The sequence below is a fragment of the Bubalus bubalis genome, chromosome 3 (assembly GCF_019923935.1).
Source record: "Bubalus bubalis isolate 160015118507 breed Murrah chromosome 3, NDDB_SH_1, whole genome shotgun sequence".
In the NCBI taxonomy this organism is placed as follows: domain Eukaryota; kingdom Metazoa; phylum Chordata; class Mammalia; order Artiodactyla; family Bovidae; genus Bubalus; species Bubalus bubalis.
The window spans coordinates 146,935,713-146,950,367 of NC_059159.1; the positions used below are offsets into that span (position 1 = coordinate 146,935,713).

The window sequence follows — 14,655 nt, forward strand, 5'->3', positions numbered from 1 at the left end:
GTTTAGCTCTTTTCTGTTTCTGTTGGGAGGGGGGAACCTAAAATATGTAGAAGGGCTGTGTTGTTGATACTTGTCTTTGGTATAGCAGTGAATGACAATTTGGAAGGAAGAATTGACAGATTGTCTGCACAGAGCAAGACAAATTTGAAAATACTACTGTGGAAAGGAGCTCTGAAGAGTTTCTTGAAAGGGAAGAAATTATAAATGGTGCAGAATCCAGTGTAGTTAAGTTCCAATGCATAGTGTAGCAGACTAAGGTCTGTCTTTATTATTGAAAAGCTGTATGTATAGTGGTTAAGAGCACAAACTCTGGAGCTGAACTGTGTAAATTCAAATCCCAGCTCAAATCCCAGTTCAGATAATAGCTATGACTTCAGACAAATTCTTTGACTTGACTTTGCCTTAGTTTCCTATCTGTAAAATAGAAATAATGTACAGACTAAACATGTTCTTGCTGTATAATCCAGCAATCATGCTCCTTGATGTTTACCCAAAGGAGCTGAAAAACCTTTGTCCACAGAAAAACCTGTACACAGATGTTTATAGCCACTATATTCATAAGTACCAAAACTCAGTAACAACCAAGTTGTTCTTCAGTAGGTGAGTGAATCAACTATGGTATATATAAAGAATGGAATATTATTCAGTACTAAAAAGAAATGCACTTTCAAGCCATGAAGATATGGAAGATGTTAATTGTATATTAGTAAGTGAAAGCCAATCTGAAAAGGCTACATAATGTATGATTTCAACTATATTGCATTCTGGAAAAGCCAAAGTATGGAGACAGTGAACAGATTAATTATTACTGGGATGGGGTATAGAGTATAACTAAGTGGAGCATAGAGGATTTTTAGGGCAGATACAGTACTGTGTATGATACTATAATGGATACATATCATGATTCTTGGCAACCCCATAGACTGTAGCCCACACACTCCTCTGTCCATGGAATTCTCCAGGCAAGAATACTGGAATGGGTTGCTGTTTCCTACTCCAGGGGCTCTTTCCAACCTAGGGATCAAATCTAGGTTCCTGGTGTCTCTTGCATTGGCAGGTGGGTTCTTTACCACTAGCACCACCTGGGAAACCTATGCATGTCATACATTTGTCCAGTTCCATAGAGTGTCCAATGCCAAGAGTGAATCCTAAGGTAAACTATTGACTCTGGATGATTATGACGTATCAGTGTAGGTTCTTCTATTATAACGCATGTACCACTTTGGTGGGAGGGTGTTGATAATGAGAGGCTGGGCATGTGGGAAATAGGGCGGGGGTTTAGGGGGAAATCTCTGTACCTTCTACTCAGTTTTGCTATGTATCTAAAACTGCTCTAAAACTAAAATAATTTTTTAAAATGGAAATAATGGTGATACTCATCTAATAACATTGTCATGGATATTATGAGTTGAGATATATAAAGCATTTGGAACAGGGCTTGGCATTAAGTAAGCGTATGTGTTATTACTCATGAACATAAAAATATATAGGTTGCAGAGGTTCACTCATAGACTTAGGCTTGCATCTGTTTTTCCCCATACAAACTTAAATTTTTTAGCCATAGAAGCTTTTATCATGATTGCTGTGTAGAATCTAATCATTTTGATTGTATTTCTTTAAGTGTGGCAGAAAGCCTCTTACCAGAATGAGCTGGAGTGTAAGTTGATGATAGAAATTGTAATAAATCATTTTGAGGATGGGCCAAAGAATCTGCATTTTCCATAAGCACTCAAGGTGATTCTGATGCACGTTGGAGTGCTAGTGCTTTGAGAGTCTAGGAAGACTATACCATACTTCTAATATCTCAGGCACTTATTAATACAATCCCCGTAAATTCTCTCCCAAAAATACATGTATAAATTTTGGCAGATCACTATGTATCTAGAAGATGGAAGAGAAAGTAGTGATGGGAATACCAGACCACCTGACCTGCCTCTTGAGAAACCAATATGTAGGTCAGGAAGCAACAGTTAGAACTGGACATGGAACAACAGACTGGTTCCAAATGGGAAAAGGAGTACGTCAAGGCGGTATATTGTCACCTTGCTTATTTAACTTATATGCAGTGTACATCATGAGAAACACTGGGCTGGAAGAAGCACAAGCTGGAATCAAGATTGTCGGGAGAAATATAAATAACCTCAGATATGCAGATGATGCCACCCTTATGGCAGAAAGTGAAGAGGAACTAAAAAGCCTCTTGATGAAAGAGGAGAGTGAAAAAGTTTGCTTAAAGCTCAACATTCAGAAAACGAAGATCATGGCATCTGGTCCTGTCACTTCATGGGAAATAGATGGGGAAACAGTGTCAGACTTTATTTTTTGGGCTCCAAAATCACTGCAGATGGTGATTGCAGCCATGAAATTAAAAGATGCTTACTCCTTGGAAGGAAAGCTATGACCAACCTAGATAGCATATTCAAAAGCAGAGACATTACTGTGTCAACAAAGGTCCGTCTAGTCAAGGCTATGGTTTTTTCCAGTGGTCATGTGTGGATGTGAGAGTTGGACTGTGAAGAAGGCTGAGCGCCAAAGAATTGATGCTTCTGAACCGTGGTGTTGGAGAAGACTCTTGAGAGTCCCTTGGACTGCAAGGAGATCCAACCAGTCCATCCTAAAGGAGACCATTCCTGGGTGTTCATTGGAAGGACTGATGCTAAAGCTGAAACTCCAGTACTTTGGCCACCTCATTCGAAGAGTTGACTCATTGGAAAAGACCCTGCTTCTGAGAGGGATTGGGGGCAGGAGGAGAAGGGGATGACAGAGGATGAGATGGATGGATGGCATCACCGACTCAATGGACATGAGTTTGGGTAAACTCCGGAAGTTGGTGATGGACAGGGAGGCCTGGCATGCTGCGATTCATGGGGTCGCAAAGAGTTGGACACGACTGAGCGACTGAACGGAACTGAACTGAACTGATGGAGAGTCAGTGCACAAATGAGCACTTTTGCAGAGTTCTCCTGGATTTGAGTTATTTGAAGAGAGCCAAGGGGTATTTCTGCTTCCAACCAAGATGAAATAACAAGAGACCAGAATCACCATCCTGCCTGAAATAACTATAAAACTAGACAAAATATGTAAAAATGGTTTTGGACATTGAAAAGCAGGCAGCTTGGAATCATGATCTTTGAGAGAGGACAAGCAAACGTGGTGAGCTTCAGGTTGCACCAGCTGCCTCCCTGGAAGCAGTTTGCATGCTGCAGTATGGGGAGTACCTAAACAGAGCCTTCTTGGAGATGTGTAGAGAGCCAGGATGGCTAGAATTTGCAGTGTAGTATGTTGGAGAGAAGGGAGTAGCATGAAGAGAGGCTATAGAAACATGTGGAGGACCCTCAAGTTTTTGCTGGCCTAGAGTATTTGACTGAGTACTGATCTGCACAAACTACCCAAGACTAGGGAAAGATACAGGAAGAAGTAGACAGAACAGTTCCAGGGCATTCACGGGGTTGGAAATAGTTCATGTTCCCACCAGTCAGAGAAGAAAAGCCTCATGATACCCAGAGCAGCAGGTGGAAGCCTTACAAAGTTGTGGCCTTAAGCAATGGGCTAAATTAGCCTAAAATGAAGGCAGCTGTGGAGCTGCCATACTAATTTCAGATAACTAGTCTAATGAGGCAGGAATAAAGTGAGTAATTGAGACCTATTGAATAAGTAATGAGGATTTCCTTGTGGAGAAAGAAGGATTAAGTAAAACAGGATAAAAGGATGACTGGTTGTTCAGGCAAACAGGAAAGCTGTTTAATTTGTAAACCAGTGGAACTGAGTTTAAACAGTACTAGAGCTACTAGTACTTGAGCTACTAGAGTTTAGATGAAGGCACGTGATCAACAACTGCATGAAGAATGAAAGGGAATCTGCACTGAATACTTTTGATAGCCCTGCAGATACAAATGGGCTTCCTAGGTGGCGCTAGTGGTAAAGAACCTGCCTGCCCATACAGGAGACATAAGAGATGCAGGTTCAATCCCTGGGTGGGATCAAGCCTCTGGAGAATGAAATGGCAAGCCACTCCAGTGTTCTTGTCTGGAGAATAGGGTTGCAAAGACTTGCAACTAAAGTGACTTATCATGCATGCATGCATACACAATACATGTATATAATATCTAACACAAAAAATAATTATTTTGTATTTTGTCTTGCATATTAGAATAAGCCTATAGACAAGGCATGGAAGACAAGGCATGGAAAACTTGATTACAGGTATTTTTTGTTGTTCAGTTGCTAAATCATGTCTGACTCTTTTGCAATCCCATGGACTGTAGCCCACTAGGCTCCTCTGACCATGGAATTTTACATGCAAGAATACTGGAATGAGTTGCCATTTCCATCTCCAGGGGTTCTTCCTGACTCAGGAATCAAAGCTGCGTCTCCTGCATTGGCAGGTGAATTCTTTACTGCTGACCCCCCAGGAATGCCCAGTTGCAGATATAGCTAAAGTGTAAAAATTAAAAATCATTTAAAAAATTATATAGGTCCCCTCCACTTCCAAGTTCTTCTACCTATATCATTGTTTCAATTACTTTTAATTTTTAAGCTTTAGCTAGATCTTAATTAGCTAAAGCTTAAAATTAAAAAATTGTTTTTTTTTAAAAGGAAATGAAGTAGCAGAACTTGGAAGTGGAGGGGAAAGATGAAATGGAATAGTATGGATAAAACTACTTTTCTTATTTTACAAGGTAAGGAATCAAGAAACTGTTTAAAGTTGATAGAATAAAATATGGTTAAACGATGTTACTTAAAATTACAAAGATAATCAGAAGAATTAAAAATGTTTTGGTATGTTTGGTGGAGAAAGATTTGGCATGGTGGAAGGTAGGTAAAGTAAATGAGCCAGTTTTCTCGTTTTGGTGAATCATTTTAAAGATGATAAAATAATAACCAGAAGTATACATGTAGTCATTTCCCCTGGAAGAACTAAACCCAGTGTTTACATTTTTTACCTCTGGGGAGTAAAAGTTGGGCTGGGAGATAAGAATGGAGACTTTTCATTCTGTACCATTTATTTCTTTGTAAACTTTTATATATGCTTAATTATCTGTGTTTGAATGTCCATTTTTTAACCTCAAAATGTATTGCAAATCATTTTTAGCCTTTTTTAAAAAACCTATTGTATCTTGATGTGTCTTGGGACTTCTGAAAACACTAATGTGATGGTAAACCACATACACTGTGCAGACAGAGGAGCTGATTGTTTTAATTTTTGATGATTACAGCCCATCTAAGGGTTAGATCTCAGCTCTGGGTACTAGGATATGAATAACTATAGAATTTAAATAGAAAGGGCATCCATGTCTATGAGGTCTAGAACCATTGCATATGAAAAATGTGGAGGAGAAGATCTGCGGGTGGATAGTTTGGGAAGATGTAATGCGAGAGTACATGATCGCCAGCCAGCTTTAGATATGTGGAACAAAGGGTTTATTATTCTGTGTGGTCTCAGAGCAGATATTTACAGAGTAGCCACATAAAAAGAGTTTTTTACTAGAATTATGTGATGATGTCACTGCTACTTTTCAAGGACATTGTGGAGAGAATGCTCGTATGGGTTAGGATTCTAATAGAGGACTTCTGAGGTTCCTCACAAATTTGAGTTTCTGAGGGCCAAGTTGAGAAGAAAGTTTTAATACAGTCCACAATCTTATTTGTACTTTTTTACTACCCAAAGGGATAAGATTAATTCAACACTATTTAAAGCCATTTTGGGGGTTGTTTCTTTGGCCACTCTGTGCAGCATGCTAAGTCACTTCAGTCGTGTCCAACTCTGTGTGACCCCATAGATGGCAGCCCACCAGGCTCCCCCTTTCCTGGGATTCTCCAGGCAAGAACACTGGAGTGGGTTGCCATTTCCTTCTCCAATGCATGAAAGTGAAGTCGCTCAGTTGTATCCGACTCTTAGTGACATGGGATCTTAATTTCCAGACCAGGGATCAAACCCCTTCCCCTACATTGAAAGTGTGGAGTCTTAACCACTGGACCATGTTTTCAATGGGTTTTAGGTGTTAGATCCATGAAAGTCAGTCTAATATGCCATTTCACCTCAAGAGATATGTATGCAGTGAATGTGTCCCTTACATCAGAGAAGAGCAAGTCATGGCTTCTCCTCTTGAGACCCCATGGTGTGCAGGGGAGCCAGTCCAGTAGTCACATTTTATTACATCACAGCTGAAGAGCTTAGGGTGGCTTCAGGAAAGACTTAACAGAAAAAGTGACAGCTAGGTCTGTCTTGTCACCACATGCTGGATCACCTGGGACATGCTTCATAACTCCTCATCTACCGAACAATTCTGACTGCTCTAAAAATCCCATGGTTCTAAAATGGTGATAATTGTATTTTGGGGATCAAAATGTTTTAAAGGTCCAGAATTTTGAAAAGTAATATGGTAAAAATATTGTAAATCTGATCTTAGTGGGTATTCTTTTAAATTAAATTTTTGCTAATGAGTTTCCTGGAACAACTTGTTCCATTAGTCTATTGACTTCTTGTCTTTGTCTAATATTTGTTTGAAATATTATGTACATTATAAATTTCATATTAATTAGTATGATACCAGATTTGTGATATGAATATTGCAGGAATTTCTTTTATCTTTCATGGTAGAATACATCTATGATTTTAATTTCTGTATTTCTTTTGAAGGGAGACCGTTTCATCAAGTAGGACTTGAAAATTTTATACCTATTGAACATATAAAACTTGATTTTAGAAATAAAATTTTAGTGAATTTGAAATTGTCAGAGGGTCACTGAAATTTGTGAAGTGCTTTTTTTTTTCCCCACAAAAATAAATGCTCCAAGGAAAATATTAAGACTGTATTTAATTACCATTTGGGGCTTCCCTGGTGGCTCAGACGGTAAAGCGTCTGCCTACAATGCGGGAGACCCGGGTTCAATCCCTGGGTCAGGAAGATCCCCTGGAGAAGGAAACGGTAACCCACTCTAGTATTCATGCCTGGAAAATCCCATGGACCAAGGAGCCTGGTGGGCTACAATCCATGGGGTCGCAGAGAGTCGGACACGACTGAGTGACTTCTGTGTGTGTGTGTTAATTACCACTTAGTTTATTGATGCCAAAATTTTCAACAGATTTTTAAAGCATTTTTTAAAAATTAACAATCACATAAAAATTAGTCTTTGACCCCCTAGTCATTGATGCTCAAACAATAAACATGGCTTTTCAAAGAAAAATATTAAGATCGTTATTTAGGAAAAAACTTTAATACTGTATGTGACTTTATGCTGTATCGCAGTTAACTCTCCCCTTCTAGAAAATTCCAAGTTTCTAATCATGGCTTTCTGGTGACCAGCCCCCATCCAGGAGCCATCCAGTAGCCCAACTAGAGTTAAGAGTTACCCCATTAGAACTAGAACAAAGAGTCTCCTAGAGTCCTTATCACTTAGGAATTTACAGGTGTCTAGTTGCTCTGTGTCAGGAACCAGGGAGCAGAAATCAATATGTGTTTTGTTTATTTCACAATCTGACACATAATAGGGGCTTCAGAAAAGGGACGATTTTTGCTTTTTGACACGTTAAAAGATTTACTTAACTTTCCTCAGTGGAAACCATAGCAACATAATGGTTACTTAGCCATATAATTTACCATGAGATAGATGAATACTGTTAACTGTAAAGTCATAAATTCAGTAACTCTCACTGAATTGAATTAGTAAAGAAGGAGGGATTCTGTTTAATTGTCTAGTGTACCATCGTGTCCACAATAAATGTTACCCCTTGAGCCTAGTTTAAGTACAAATTCCTTTTTTAAGCATTATACCTGCCCTCAAATTGGGCAGCCCTCTTGCTTGTCCCACACTGCCTTGTGACACTTAGCACATGTTAGCATTATTTGTGTCTACATCTTATCTTCCCAACAGTCTATAAATGTACAGGAAGAGTAGATCTTGTTTTTTTCTATCATTTCCTTACAGTCTAGCACAGCACTGTCCAGTAGAATATTATATGAGCCACATATTCAAATTTGGATTCTCCAGTAACAACAAAAAGAATCAGAAAAATAATTTTAATAATTTATTTAACCTAATATATTTTAAAATATTTAAATGTAAAATCAGTGTAAAAAATTAAATATTTTACATTTTTTTGTGCCATTCTCCAAAATCTTGTAGTTTATATCTATAGCATATCTCAGATCTATACTAACCACATTTTAAATGCTCAGTAACCACTTAGCTAATGACTGCTATATTAGACAGTAGAAGACTAGCACATTTTAGGTGATTAGCAAATAAATATTCCATAGGCAAAACTTCAAAAAGTAATCTTTTCCCCCCAACAGACTACCATGGCTGCAGGAGCCTTGCCTCAAAATGAACTACCATATTCTACATTGGTGAATAACAGTGGATATGCTGCAAATATGAAAGGTAATAGTTCTTTTTTTCCTTATTAAATTATACTTTATTTTATTTTATTTTTTCTTAAATTTATTTTTTAATTGGAGGAAAATTGCTTTATAATCTTGTGTTGGTTTCTGCCATACAACAACTTGAATAAGCCATAATTATACATATATCACCTCCCTCTTGAGCCTCCCTCCCCTCCCCCATCCCACCCTACCAGGTCATCACAGAGCACCGGGCTGGGCTCTCTGTGTTCTATAGCAACTTCCACCAGCTATGTGTTTTACCCATGATAGTGTATATATGTCAATGCTACTGTCTCCATTCGTCCCACCCTATTCTTCCCCACTATCTCCACAAGTCCATTCTCTACATCTGTGTCTCCATTACTCCCATGCAGATAGGTTCATCAGTATCATTTTCCTAAATTCTGTATATATACATTTACTATATGATATGTATTGACTTACTTCACTCTGTATAACAAGCTCTAAGTTCATCTGCCTCACTACCACTAACTCAAATTCATGACCCTAGGCAATGGCACCCCACTCCAGTACTCTTGCCTGGAAAATCCCATGGACCGAGGAGCCTGGTAGGCTGCAGTCCATGGGGTCGCTAAGAGTTGGACACAACTGCGCAACTTCACTTTCACTTTTCACTTTCATGCATTGGAGAAGGAAATGGCACCCCACTCCAGTATTCTTGCCTGGAGAATCCCAGGGACGGGGGAGCCTAGTGGGCTGCCGTCTATGGGGTCGCACAGAGTCAGACACGACTGAAGCGACTTAGCAGCAGCATGGACTATATATATATAGTCCATGGAATTCTCCAGGCCAGAATACTGGGGTGGATAGCCGTTCCCATCTCCAGGGGATCTTCCCAACCCAGGGATGGAACCCAGGTCTCACGCATTGCAGGTGGATTCTTTACCAGCTGAGCCGCCAGGGAAGCCCATTTATTTCTATGGCTTAATAAACCATTGTATATATGTACATCTTCTTTATCCATTCATCTGTTGATGGACATCTAGGTTCCTTCTGTGTCCTGGCTATTGTAAGTAGTGTTGCAATGAACACTGAGTTACGTGTGTCTTTTTGAATTGTGGTTTTATCAGGGTATATTCCCAGTAGTGGGAGTGCTGGGTCATATGGTAGATTTATTCCTAGCTTCTTAAGAAATCTCCATAATGGCTGTATCAGTTTACTTTTCCACCAGCTTTGCAGGAGGGTTCCCTTTTCTGCATATCCTCTCTAACATTTAAGGTTTGTAGACTTTTTGATAATGACCATTCTGATTGGTTTTTGCCAAGAGAATGCACTGGTCATAGCAAACACCCTCTTCCAACAACACAAGAGAAGACTACACATGGACATCACCAGATGGACAATACTGAAATCAGATTGATTATATTATTTTCAGCCAAAGTTTCAAAAGCTCTATACAGTCAGCAAAAGCAAGACCCGGAGCTGAGTGTGACTCAGATCATGAACTTCTTATTGCCAGATTCAGACCTAAATTGAAGAAAGTAGGTAAAACCACTAGACCATTTATGTATGACCTAAATCAAATTCCTTACGATTATACAGTGGAAGTGACAAATAGATTCAAGGGATTAGATCTGTTAGACAGAGTGCCTGAAGAACTATGGACGGAGGTTCGCGACATTGTACAGGGGGCAGTGATCAAGAACATCCCCAAGAAAAAGAAATGGACAGTGGTTGTTTGAGGAGGAATTATAAATAGCTGAGAAAAGAATAGAAGCAAAAGGCAAAGGAGAAAAAGAAAGATATACCCATTTGCATTACTTTGTCAAGAAAGGTCTATCTAGTCAAGGCTATGTTTTTACAGTGGTCATGTATGGATGTGAGAGTTGGACTATAAAGAAAGCTGAGTGCTGAAGAATTGATGCTTTGAACTGTGGTGTTGGAAAAGACTCTTGAGAGTCCCTTGGACTGCAAGGAGATCCAACCAGTCCATCCTAAAGGAGATCAGTCTTGGGTGTCCATTGGAAGGACTGATGTTGAAGCTGAAACTCCAATACTTTGGCCACCTGATGTCATGAGCTGACTCATTGGAAAAGACCCTGATGCTGGGAAAGATTGAGGGCAGGAGGAGAAGGGGATGACAGAGGATGAGATGGTTGAATGGCATCACTGACTCAATGGACATGGGTTTGGGTGGCCTCTGGGAGTTGGTGATGGACAGGGAGGCCTGGTGTGCTGCACTTCATGGGGTCACAAAGAGTCGGACAGGACTGAGCAACTGAACTGAACTGAACTGAATGCAGAGTTGCAAAGAATAGCAAGGAGAGATAGAAAGATTTCTTCAGTGATCAATGCAAAGAAATAGAGGAAAGCAATAGAATGGGAAAGACTAGAGATCTCTTCAAGAAATTAGAGATACCAAGGGAACATTTCATGCAAAGATGGGCTCAATAAACGACAGAAATGGTATGGACCTAACAGAAGCAGAAGATATTAAGAAGAGGTGGCAGGAATACAAAAAAGGGGCTTCCTGACCCAGATAATCACAATAGTGTGATCACTCACCTAGAGCCAGACATGCTGGAATGTGAAGTCAAATGGGCCTTAGGAAGCATCACTATAAACAAAGCTAGTGGAGGTAATGGAATTCCAGTTGAAGTATTTCAAATCCTAAAAGATGATTCTGTGAAAGTGCTGCATTCAGTATGCCAGCAAATTTGGAAAACTCAGCAGTGGCCACAGGACTGGAAAAGGTCAGTTTTCATTCCAGTCCCTAAGGTGGACAATGCCAAAGAATGCTCAGAGTACCACACAGTTGCACTCATCTCACGTGCTAGCAAAGTAATGTTCAAAATTCTCTAAGCCAGGTTTCAACAATGTGTGAACTGCAAACTTGCAGATGTTCAAGCTGGATTTAGAAAAGGCAGAGGAACCAGAGATTAAATTGCCAACATCCGTTGGATCATCAAAGAAGCAAGAGAGTTCCAGAAAAACATCTACTTCTGCTTTATTGACTATGCCAAAGCCTTTGACTGTGTGGATCACAACAAACTCTGGAAAATCTGAAAGAGATGAGAATACCAGACCACCTGACCTGCCTCTTGAGAAACCTATATGTAGGCCAGGAAGCAACAGTTAGGACTGGACATGGAACAACAGCCCAGTTCCAAATAGGGAAAGGAGTACGTCAAGGCTGTATATTGTCACCCTGTTTATTTAACTTATATGTAGAGTATATCATGAGAAATGCTGGGCTGGATGAAGCACAATCTGGAATCAAGTTTGCCGGGAGAACTATCAATAACCTCAGATATGCAGATGACACCACCCTTATGGCAGAAAGTGAAGAAGAACTAAAAAGCCTCATGATGAAAGTGAAAGAGGAGAGTGAAAAAGATGGCTTAAACCTCAACATTCAGAAAACTAAGATCATGGCATCCAGCCCCATCACTTCATGGCAGATAGATGGGAAAACAATGGAAACAGTGAGAGACTTTATTTTGAGGGGCTCCAAAATCACTGCAGATGGTGATTGCTGCTGCTGCTAAGTCGCTTCAGTCATGTCCAACTCTGTGCGACCCCATAGACGGCAGCCCACCAGGCTCCCCCGTCCCTGGGATTCTCCAGGCAAGAATACTGGAGTGGGTTGCCATTTCCTTCTCCAATGCATGAAAGTGAAAAGTGAAAGTGAAGTTGCTCAGTGTGTCTGACTCTTAGCAACCCCATGGACTGCAGCCTACCAGGCTCCTCGGTCCATGGGATTTTCCAGGCAAGAGTACTGGAGTGGGGTGCCATTTGCAGCCCTGAAATTAAAAGATGCTTGCTCCTTGGAAGAAAAGTTATGAGCAACCTAGACAACATATTAAAAAGCAGAGACATTACTTTGCCAACAAAGGTCCATCTAATCAAGGCTATGGTTTTTCCAGTAGTCATGTGTGGATGTGAGAGTTGGCTTTAAAGAAAGCTGAGCAACAAAGAATTGATGCTTTTGAACTGTGGTGTTGGAGAAGACTCTTGAGAGTCCCTTGGACTGCAAGGAGATCCAACCAGTCTATCCTAACAGAAATCAGTCCTGAATATTCATTGGAAGGACTGATGTTGAAGCTGAAACTCCAATACTTTGGCCACCTGATGTGAAGAACTGACTCATTTGAAAAGACCCTGATGCTGGGAAAGATTGAGGGCAGGAGGAGAAGGGGACAGCAGAGAATGAGATGGTTGGATGGCATCACTGACTCATTGGACATGAGTTTGAGTAAGCTTTGGGAGTTGGTGATGGACAGGGAGGCCTGGTGTGCAGCAGTCCATGGGGTTGCAAAGAGTCGGACATGACTGAGCGATTGAACTGAACTGATTCTGACTGGTGTTAGATGATACCTCATTGTAGTTTTGCTTTACATTTCTCTAATAATAAGCCATTTTGAGCATCTTTCATGTGTTTATCGGAGAAGGCAATGGCACCCCACTCCAGTACTTTTGCCTAGAAAATCCCATGGACGGAGGAGCCTGGTAGGCTGCAGTCCATGGGGTTGCGAAGAGTCGGACACGACTGAGCAACTTCACTTTCACTTTTCACTTTCATGCATTGGAGAAGGAAATGGCAACCCACTCCAGTATTCTTGCCTGGAGAATCCCAGGGACGGGGAAGCCTGGTGGGCTGCCGTCTATGGGGTCGCACAGAGTTGGACACTACGGAAGCAACTTAGCAGCAGCAGCAGCTTGTGTTTATAGGCCATCTGTATGTCTTCTTTGGAGAAATACCTGTTTAGGTTTTCTGCCCATTTTTTGTTTGGGTTGTTTATTTTTCTGATATTGAGCTGTCATGAGCTGCTTATATGTCTTAGAAATTAATCCTTTATCAGTTGCTTCATTTGCAGTTATTTTCCCATTCTACATGTTGTGTTTTCATCATTTTTGTAGTTTCGCTTGCTGAGTGAGCGCTTGATTATTTAGAAGTGTTTTGTTTAGCCTCTATTTGTTTGTGTTTTTTACAGCTTTATTTTTCTTGTAATTGATATCTAATCTTATACCCTTATGTAAGTGTTGTTACCATTGATGTGTGGATTTAAAGTCCCTTAGTATTTCTGTGATACTGTAAATTTCTTCCTTTATGTATATTCATATTTGCTTTATATATTTAGGTGCTCCTATGTTGAATACATATATTTACAATTTGTAAATCTTCTTCTTGGTTTGTTCCCTGGATCATTGTGTTCTTTGTTGTAACAGTATAAGTATTGCTACTCCAGCTTTCTTTTGATTTCCATCTTCCTGAAATAACTTTTCCTGTCCCATTTTAGTCTGTATCTGTCTCTAGATCTCAAGTGAGTCTCTTGTAGGCATCATATTTATGGAACTTGTTTTTGTTTCCACTCAGGGACTTTGTGTCTTTTGCTTGGAGCATTCAGTCAGTTTACATTTAACTTTTAAATTAAAAGTTAGCTTTTAGCTTTTGCTTGTCTGTAAAACCCTTGATTTCTCCATCAAATCTGAACAAGAGCCTTGCTGAGTATTCTTGGTTGTAGATTTTTCCCTTTCATCACATTAAGTACCTCCTGCCACTCCTTTTTGGCCTGCAGAATTTCTGCTAAAAAATCAGCTGATAAACTTATGAGAGTTCCTTTTTATATAACTTGTTGCTTTTTCCTTGCTACTTTTAATATTCTCTTTTTAACTTTTGTCATTTTGATTGCAATATGTCTTGCTTGGTGTTTTCCTCTGGAATAATCCTGGTGGGACTCTGCACTTCTTAGACTTGAGTGAGTGTTTTCCTTTCCCAGGTTAGGAAAGTTTTCAGCTATCATATCTTCAGGTATCGTCTCAGGCCTTTTCTCTCTCTGTCTTCTTCTGGGACCTCTATAATGCAAATATCATTGCACTTGATGTTGTCTCAGAGATCTCTTTAATTGCCCTCTTTTCTTTTTATTCTTTTTTCTGTTCAGAGTCAGTGATTTCCACCATTTGTCTTCTAGCTTGCTGATCCATTCCTCTGTATCATTTAGTCTGCTATTAAATTCTTTTAGTGTACGTTTCAACTACTACATTCTTTAACTGTGTTTGGTCACTCTTTATATTTTTTAAGACTTTGTTTAAAAACTTCTGACTTATCACTCTGTGCATACATTCTTCTCCCAAGTTCTTCCATCATCTTTAGGATTGTTCCTCTGAACTATTTCTTGAATAGATTGACTGTCTCCACTTTACTTAGTTTTTCTTCTGGAGTTTTATCTTGTTCCTTCATCTGGAACATTTTCCTTTGCCATCTCCCTTGGTGTAAGTTGTTATTTGTATTTTCATGCATGTGGTA

General features: G+C 39.8%; 1 protein-coding gene across 7 annotated transcripts in view; it reads left to right on the top strand.

Annotated features, from left to right (window-relative positions):
- The window catches only part of PTPDC1 (protein tyrosine phosphatase domain containing 1), a 73,522-nt gene that overhangs the window by 15,068 nt on the left and 43,799 nt on the right, over positions 1–14,655 (top strand). For 4 of the 7 annotated variants that reach the window (XM_044940303.2, XM_044940306.2, XM_044940307.2 and 1 more), the window contains one exon: positions 8,298–8,385. The exons of 1 other annotated variant lie outside the window; for it this stretch is intronic. In XM_044940303.2, coding sequence (XP_044796238.2) covers positions 8,298–8,385 — 88 coding nt within the window. Of the gene's footprint in view, positions 1–4,026; positions 4,680–8,297; positions 8,386–14,655 lie in introns of those variants that run through there. 2 more of the 7 variants (XM_044940309.2, XM_044940308.2) reach the window with 2 other exon arrangements.